This window comes from Varanus komodoensis, unplaced genomic scaffold, assembly GCF_004798865.1.
Source record: "Varanus komodoensis strain SLA01 unplaced genomic scaffold, ASM479886v1 scaffold5, whole genome shotgun sequence".
Lineage (NCBI taxonomy): Eukaryota > Metazoa > Chordata > Lepidosauria > Squamata > Varanidae > Varanus > Varanus komodoensis.
Window position 1 is genome coordinate 3,735,605 of NW_025336087.1, and position 9,408 is coordinate 3,745,012.

Here is a 9,408-nt window from a genome sequence, read left to right on the forward strand (position 1 = left end):
TTAGTGTAACTGCTTGGATCAGAGGAACTTGAATGCCATGGGCTGGGCAGTTTGAGTGTTAAGGAAATGTTTGAAAATGTCTGAGTCTCTGGGAAAGCAGAAGGCTAAAGAATCTTGGCTCTTTTGTGGTTTAACCTTCTCTTTTAAAATCCAAGGATCCATCATGAACTTTTCCTATCACACACAATTATCTGTGCTTCATGTTCCTTCTTTAAATTGCTTGCTGATTTAGATTAGTTTAAAAAGGAGCCCAAAAACTAATTTATGCTAAGGTATACAGGTAAACCACTAGCTTTTAGCCTCAGTCATCTATCTGTAATATAGAAATAATGTTGACCAACCCTATAGCATGTTTGAAAGGATTACTAAATATATATGTTGTTCTTTAAACCTAAACAAAGTGTTATATAAATGCTAAGTATTATTATGATGGTAGATTTATTCTGAAATGAGATTTCAGTGGGTCTTTCACTGCCCATTTTAGAAGGGATCTTGGCATTTCAGTAAACATAGGTTTTAGGAACAGTAATAATAAATGTGGGTTTCACTGACCCCCAACAATATATAAAGAGCAAAGCTGGTAGAGTCAGTGTTCATTCTGCTGTCCTAAATATGTTTAGTAATATATTTAGATGGCTGTCGCCCAAGGCAGGATACAAGAGGGTGGAAAATACCTTCGATTTCCTTGTCCACCTAATTTAATACTGAATGACCTCCAAAACGAAGGTTCATATTATATTTGTAATTCAATTAGTATGTGGTACCATGTCCATAGTGGTCACTTGTTAAATGGCTATGTTAAAGGTACAATAAAATGAATCCCAGCTCACAGTCAGCCTTTGCATATTGTTTTATCTCCTTGCTTGCTAAAGTTAGTTCAGTATTTCTCTAAAGCTGGTACAAATATTGTGTTCTGTAAGAATCTTTTCTTATTGCATATCAAAAGGGCATCTCAGGAATGTCCAGTATCTTTAGCAAAAGAATCTTGTTTCCCTTTTGTGACATTGAGATGAGTTTTATATAATTTCAGAGACACCATAATGGAGATATGTATTCTCATAAATTCTGAGAATTCATAAAGCTTCCCTTGGTGGCACTGAAAGTTCTATTTTAGTTATTGTGGTAGTGTTATTCATGAAAGAGGCATTCAGAAAAAGTTAGTACTGCACATGCTTAGCATTTTGGGTTGAGCTGTGGGCTGGATGCTTGACTCACTGGGAAAGTGGAAGGCTAAGAATTCTTGGCCTTTTTGTGGTTCAGCCTTCTCTTTTAAAATATGAAATCAGAATGCAAATAGGAAAAAAATCATTACCAGCTCATCTTGACATGTAAAATTTTTTGTTGGATGAAGAGAACTTATATCATCTCTCAGGTAGAAAAACACTTGAACAGAGTGTGAATTGCTTGAGTTGTAAAACGTTATTTAAAATATACTTGACTTGCATCAGACAATTTGTATTTTGAAAATTCTGTGGAACTTGTACTTGACCTCATGGCACTGAGGCATTGAGAACCTGAAAGTTTCCATTCTACCTGCCATACTTTTTAACATCTGTATGAAGCTGCTGGATGAGGTTGGGGGATTTGAATGCTCAGCTCTGTTTTTCCCTGTTACCTAAGCTGAATAAGGCTGTGAATTTGTGCCTAAATGCAACAAAGGATGATGTCCTAAAAATGAAATTGAATCCTGACAAGGTGTTTGTGACTGGGAGGATGGACAGAGTTGTACTCTCTAAGCAGGGTCATCCAGTCCTATCACTGGTATCAGGACCTTGTTACCACCAACAGCTGTTTCACCAGCTGCTGCCATTTCTTGTCACAGTGTGTCTGGCCATGATGATTAATGCTCTAATAACTTTCCAGTTGGATTACTTCTGTGTGTTATATGTGCAATGCATTGTACTTAAAGAGAGTTCACCGACGGCCTGCTAACATCCAGCTTCAGTTCAAAGTGCTGGTTTTTATTTACTTGAGATCTAAATAAAGGTAAAAGGTTTCCCCATGGCATTAAAGTCCAGTCATGTTTGACTCTTGGGGGCAGTGCTCAACTCCGTTTCCTGGTCGAGGGAGCCAGCATTTGTCCTCACAGTTTCTGTGGTGATGTGGCCGGCATGACTAAACACCGAGGTGCTGTTACCTTCCCACTGAAGTGGTACCTTTTTATCTACTTGAATAGATAAAAACTGCTTTTGAACTGCAAGGTTGGCAGGAGCTGGGACAGAGTAAGGGAGCTCACCCTGTCTGCGGTTTCGAACTGTCAACCTTTCGATCAACCAGCCCAGTGGTTCAGCGGTTTAACCCACTGTGCCACCGCATCCCTGAGATCTAAATACCTGGCTCTAAATGGCTTGAGATCTAAATACTTGAAAGAGCACTTACTCCCATAGCAACGTGCCCATTCTGTTAAGATTTCTTTTCCGCGTGTCTCTTCCAGCAGAAGCACAAGGATAATCTACAAGGGAGAGGGCTTTCTTAAGAATGTCAGAAAAGCCATGCTGGATCAGACCAACAGTCCAGCTAGTCCAGCTCTCCATACACAATAGTAGCGAGCCAGTTGCCCAAGGAGGATGGGTGTTAGCTCATGCCAGTGCTGCTATCATTTAAGTGCCCATAGAAAATACTTCACTGGGTACCTAAATAGATTGTACTTACTTAACTGCAGAAGTTTGGGTCTGCTTTAAAGTTTGCAGCTGTCTTGTTTTTGTATGTTGCATTTATGCTGTGCTCTACCTTGAAATCAGCCCTGTAGCTTTAAAATGAGTAAATGAATCCCTACCTTTCTTACAGGGCGGATCCTCTGTCCAATATGCTTCTAACCTTTTCTTCAAAGGAAGCAGCTATTGCCTTTGCTGAAAAAAACGGTACGTGGAGCAGCAATATATGTAGCCTTTTGTGACAGACCACCAGTTTCATCTGCTGAGAAAGATGGACTGGGGGTGGGGAGGCAGGTATCCAGTGCCCTTATCACAAGGCAGTGGCATGGGTCTGGTGTTTCAGCTCTGCAGATGTGCAGCTGCTGAGAGGGTGACCTAGGCCAGCAGCTACCCACTCATTAGCCCTGTTGTGGTCACATGATGCTGAAATCAGAGGGTTCAAACATCATCTCTCACGCACGCAGCGTAAAGTTGGAGCCTGCCTTATCCCCTGATTCAGCTCATAATGAAAACTTTCCATCAGTTTTTCCACTGGAAATGTTCATTTTCTGTCTAACTTACCCCATTCTTAGGCTTTTCCCTACCTTGTTCCTCTGCCCCACTGAGGGATTTGTACCTTGTACTGTGTATTGCAAGCTTTTTCTATAATGCATAGTCTAACCTGGAATGCCTGTCTGTAACTTAGAATGATGCAGAGCCATGTAGCTTTCCTCTTCCTTACTACTTCTTCCCCAGTGGGAGAGTCTGTCCATGGCAGAGCAAGAAGATGTTGCCAATGTAACTTTGTTAATATAGACAACTAGTAGGAGCAAACGTATGTATTAGAGTTACCTGTTGTAGACCTGAATTGGCTACTGCAAGAGGCATTTAGGATTTGGAAAGGGAATACCGGGTACTATCTCCTTTGTTTTGCTACATAGCCTTGACTAGCTTGATTGTACATTGTCTTCAGAAGTGAACAAAGAGAGAGACCATGCAGAGTCCATGTGTCTTAATTCTTTGTTACTGTAATAAATTAATAGTTTGAAAAACTTTATTCAACTGCACATTTGCAAATTGACTCATGGATTAAGCCAGGCTTCACTAGTTTAGTATCACTTAAATGTATTGTACCACAGTCTCCATCATTCTGAGCCAGCATGCTGTCTGGGAATGAGGTAGTTGTACAATATAACTACGAAGCGCTAGGATGGAGAAGTCTAGAGCACTTGTCTAAAAATGCTTGTCTGGAATCTGGTCAGTTAAGCACAATAATAGCTCATCATGGTTTGAAGTCAGTAGAGCATGCATATATTCTTGTTTTGTCCATTGGGAAGTTGGCACTATGATACTGGACACTCAGAAGCAAATCTCATTAAAATCCAGTGGATATTACTTCAGGGAAATGCATTCCTCAGCAAGGAATCACTTCTTAACACCTGGGTTAGCACTTGCATATAATGAATGTTTGCAATAAATATTCTTTAGTATTCTTTGATGCTCTGATGCTGTAGTCTAGTTGCATAAAGTGCATTTTTCGATCATTGAACTCTGTTTATACAGGATTAAGGGTGTTTAGCAATCTTCCTATCTGAACTAAAACACATTTGAATTCTTCCTTAGAGTCTTATAGCCTGATGATTTTCAAGGAAGAGTTTTTGTAAGCATTCAGAGCCCACTAAGTGTTGGCACAAAAAAACCTCTGCCTTTTTCTTTATCTCATGTTCTGCAAATATTTGACAGGAAACATTGTACTCACTGAGTTGAGGAACCAAAAATGTTGGCCTAAAGCCTAGCGTAATGTGGATGTGAGGCTTGTTTTCCCATTTGCCTGTGCCAGGGCATCTTGGCCTACAAGTCTCACTAATTTCATGACTAGGCCTCCTGAATACAGAGCTTGCCAGGCAGATTCAGTGATGCCAAGTTATGTTGTTATTATTAGTTTATTATCTACTTTATAAAACTCAGGAACATGGGGCCATTAAACTCATTTTGATTCGTGAACACTAGAGTCAAAAGTTGAAGTTACCCCTAGGGGAATGAAGCCTAGTGCGTAGAACCCGGGTCAGTCTAACATCTTACTGCTTAGGGTATTTTTCTGCAGGTTTTTTTTAACCTATTCCCAATAATGAATTATGCTGAAGGTATTTTTAAATACCTTATGTTTTCATAAGGTCTCCCTTGTACTGGAAGTCACAGCATCCTTCCTTCCCCCCATAAAACTTGACTTTTGGGTGCATAGGCAGAACAATTGAGCACACTTAGTTTGGTCTCATGGGCTCCTAAGGGCAGTTGGAAGCTCATGCCTGCCTGCTTGACAGTGGCAGCACCCTTATGCGATCGAAGACATTTAAGGGATTGGTTTGTGCCATTCTGGTATATATTGGGAGGGGAAAGGAAGCAATCACCTATATGATATGGTGTGAACATTAAAAACGTAGATAGTTATTATTCAAACCAGTTTCAAAGAGATTCTGGATTTATGAAGGGGGAGTGGTTTGTCACATATAAAATTGTTATAGTGCCACTCCTTCTCAGTGTGATTCAGAAATCAGACATGGAAATCAGTCTGAGAGGAAGAAATTTGCAAAGCTGATGAATGATTAGGCTTCTGAGTTTTATTGTGGCCATCTTGCAGTGGGATTGTCATCTGGTTCTCTTGCTGGATAGTGCACTTAAGTTTGCTTGAGTTTGCTTTTTGTTGGAAGAAAAAGAGAGTTAGAAGAAAACAGTCTTACAACTCCCAACATTCCTCAGCCAGCACTGTGCCCTTAATTGACAAACATGTCCCTGTTGTTAGAATGATGGGAAGCTTATTTTGGAAGGCTGCATTACCAAACAGGCCTCTTAAAACAACCAAGATCTAGAGCAGCCTTCCCCAGCCAAGGTCATTCCAGATGCTTTGCACTAATCTGATACCATTTTTGATGGAGAAACCTTCCTTGTGGACTGTGGGAATGGACATAATAGTCCATTACTTCTATTATATTGACTTCAGCAAAGCTTTTGACAAAGTTCCCCATGATATCCTGATTAGAAAATTAGCTAAAAGTGGACTAGATGGCACAAACATCAGGTGGACCCACAACTGGCTATACAGTCAGACTTGGAGAGTTCTTCTCACTAGTGACTTCTCAGACTGGGTAGACATAAAAAGTGGGATACCTCAGAATTCAATCCTGGCCCCAGTGCTCTTCACTATTTTTATTAATGATTTAGATGAGAAAGTGCAAGGAATGCTTATTAAACTTGCAGAGGGCACAACATTGTTTGGTATAGCTACTGCCCTGGAAGACAGAATCAGTGAACTTGGAGAGCAGAATGAAATTTAAGAAGGATTTTTTTCCAAGGGGGTGGGGAGCCCAAATGCATAGTTAGAAGATGGGGAATACTTGGTTCATTGATATTACAGGAGCGAAGGATCTTGAAATTGCTGTAGATCACAAGCTGAGTATGAATCAACAATGTGATATGGCTGCAAAAAAGGCAAATGTGGAAGTGTCACTGCCAAATCCTGAGAAAAACTATTTGTTTTTTTTCCTCTGCTCAGTGTTGGCTAGGCCTCATCTAGAGTACCACATCCAGTTCTGGGCACCACAGTTTAATTAAGATGCAGGCAAACTGCAAAAGTTTCAAAGGAAAGCAACAAAGATGATCAAGAGACTGAAAACAAAGCCCTATGAGTAGAGACTGAAAGAGCCAGGCATGTTTAACTTTGAGGAGACAAAACTGAGGGGAACACTCTTCAAGTACTTAAAAGATTGCCATTCAGAGGAAGGCTGGGAAATCGTCTCAGTCATCCCAGAGTGCAGAACATGGAATAATGGACTCGAGTTACAGGATGTTCACATTCTGGCTGAACATCAGAAAATACTTCTGGACTGTTAAGGACAATATGACAATGGAACCAGTTACTTGGGGAGATCATGGGTTCTCCCACACTGGACATGTTTAAGATGCTGAACAGCCATCTGTTAGGGATACTTAACTTGGAGTCCTGCATTGAGCAAGGGGTTGGAACCAGTAGCCTTCTTGCCCCCTTCCAACTCTACATATCTATGATTCGAAGAGCTCCCAATATGTCTGACCATTGGCCATACTGGTTGGGACTGGTGGGTGTTGCAGTTCTAATCTCTAATGGATCCAAGCTTGGAGAAGGCTGATCTAGAGAATGCTCTTCCATGTGTTTTGCTCACTGTGTAACAATTTGAATGCTTCTTAAAAGAAACAATCAAATTAAGATCATCCCATTGAAAAGTCTATGTAGATCTTCCCATATATTTTATTTTTATTCTTACAGAATTGTATACTGTGCCTGTGTCTTGGTCATGGCATATGTGCTATGTCTTGTGTAAAATAATAATACTGGACTTCTAAGGATGACTCTTAAGTGTTGACTACAAGAATTGATCATTTACATTATTAGAACAGAAAACCAACTTCCATCCCTCATTATAAACTGCTTCTGCAGTTGCCCTCCACCTTAAACATTTTTTTTACCATGGATGGGTGTGTGGGGGGGGAGGGGTAGAATGGCAGATGACTTGTTCCAGAAGCACAAGTCCAAATCCTATTTGGACACATGAAAATAGTCATGTAACCCTTTAGATCTTGGCTTACCTGTGTGACAATCTCTCCTTCTTACTCTCTCCTACTCAATAGTAGCCCTCAGAACTTAATCACAGATCGAGATTGGCCTCATGGCACTTTGACTGAGTGGTTGAATAGTCTCTTAATCAAGATCTTTTATCTTCATTAATCCCATCTGTCAGTCAGAGGCTCCCCTTTCTCGTCTCTGCTTAGCATTTCAACCACTTCATCATCATCATCATCGTCGTCGTCATCATGCAACTCCAGCTGCTGGATCTGAATAAGAGATATAGCTGGAAAAAGGCTTACAGAGGGGAAAACCCCTTCAAGAGATTAGTGCCTTTTGATTCCATCTGATTTTTATTTAAAGCTGTGGAAGAATTGGCAATGCTTCTCATCTACGAAGCAGCTGATTCCGATTTGAAGGCCACTTAATAAATTCTCCTAAGTTCACCTCTTTGTCCTTCTTGCTTTTCTTGTGGCATTGTGGTTCTCTGCTACCATGCATATTTTCAGAACTTGGCCAGACATCAAATAGAGAGGTGTAGATGCATAAGATTACAGGACTTCATGTGTCAACTGTCAGTGCTGGTCCATCAGCAGAAGCGGTGAAAGTTGGAACATGCAATGCCAGAGATCTGACAAACCTGGGAACAGGTGTAGGTCACATTTAAGGCGTATCTGTCTTAAAGGATTATTGTTCACTGCCTTTTACAAAAGAATAAGCTAGTAATTACATATTATATATCAAATATGTTGGTTATTTCTTTTTTGTTAGCTCTTAAAAGCTTGAAGTTACATTTGTTTGTGTTGCATTTGCTCTGTATTATCGACTGTATGTGTGTTGTTTAGAATTCTCGACATGTTTTTTCCTAGGCTGGAGCTATGATGTTCAAGAGCAGAGGATTCCAAAACCTAAATCCAAGTCTTATGGCGCAAACTTTTCTTGGAACAAAAGAACAAGGGTGTCCACAAAATAGGTTGGCATTGGCTGTCGCTGTGTCTGACTGTGAATAAAGTCAGCTGTGCTGTATTTATAGTCCATGTATAATACATCTCTTAATCTCCTAATAAATTTGACCTTTAAACTACTCATGCATCTTGTGGTGTCTATTTAAAATGTTTTTGATGTCTCCAATTGAACCTGTTACAAACTTCCCTATATTTAGAGAGGAGATTTGGGGTGTTCATACCTCTAGGAAATTGTTGTATGTGGAATTCATTAAAAGGAATGTTTGAAATGAGCTGCAACATTAAAGATCAAGCCTTGGCTTTTGAATAATTTTATCATTCAATAAATATCTACCCTTTCATATAGAAAGACTGTTAATAGATGTTCCTCTAGATTTTTTCTCTTCATATGGGACAATTTAATCGGTCTAAGAGCTGGCAGAAGTCAATATCTGCTTATTGATTTAAGTTGTTGGTAAATTTCATTTAATCTGAGCATCTTCCAGTTCAAATGAATATTTCTGTCATACAGCCAACTTCCCAGAAAGATTCCTTATCTGAATAAGGGCTAGCGCTGAAAGATTGAATTAAGCATCATATTCCTATGAACCTCAATTGGATTCTGATTGAGCAAAGATTGTAAAACCTTGTTTTTTGGCACTTGAAGGTATACTTAGGGTGCTTCCAGACAAGGCTTTTATAGTGCAATCACCCTGCTTAATTCTCAGAATTTTAATGATGGCATGGGGAGTGAGACAGTCTAGACAATGACATCATCTTCCACTTGTCATCCCTTGTGTTTTCCCACTGCTGCTTCCATCTTCTTTCTTCCCACAAAAAAGACAGAAAGAAAGATCAGAAAAGTCAGGATAACTGCACAATGTATTCTTTACTGGTAGTGTTAGGAACTGTCTGTTTAGAAGCAACCTTAAGTACTGCTTTAGACTCAGAATACAAATTTTCTGTTACTTGCCTTTGCTGCACATGAGCAAGAACAGTGGTCGAGTTCTAACTAAGCTGTTTTTAGCGTTATTGTCACCACAGGGAAAGGGAGGCATCCTGAGGTTGCATGTCCTGCATATTGTCATGAGCACAAAAAGCTAGAGAGAGTGTCTTAACTTCTGGGAAACTGAGCAAGTTAACATCTCCCTGCAGCCAAACAGGAAAATCACTGCTGCACCCCGGTGTTTTCCCAAGGGTGACCAGGTCTGATGATGCCTGTCTGGCCTACGTC

At 40.1% G+C, this 9,408-nt stretch overlaps 1 protein-coding gene across 1 annotated transcript in view; it reads left to right on the forward strand.

The window, feature by feature from the left end:
* The window catches only part of NDUFS4 (NADH:ubiquinone oxidoreductase subunit S4), a 53,736-nt gene extending 45,422 nt beyond the window's left edge, over positions 1-8,314 (forward strand). The window contains exons 4-5 of the mRNA XM_044446144.1: positions 2,788-2,861; positions 8,100-8,314. Of these exons, the coding sequence (XP_044302079.1) occupies positions 2,788-2,861; positions 8,100-8,203 (178 nt within the window). The 3' untranslated portion in view covers positions 8,204-8,314. The remainder of the gene's footprint in view (positions 1-2,787; positions 2,862-8,099) is intronic.
* The last annotated feature ends 1,094 nt before the right edge of the window (positions 8,315-9,408 follow it).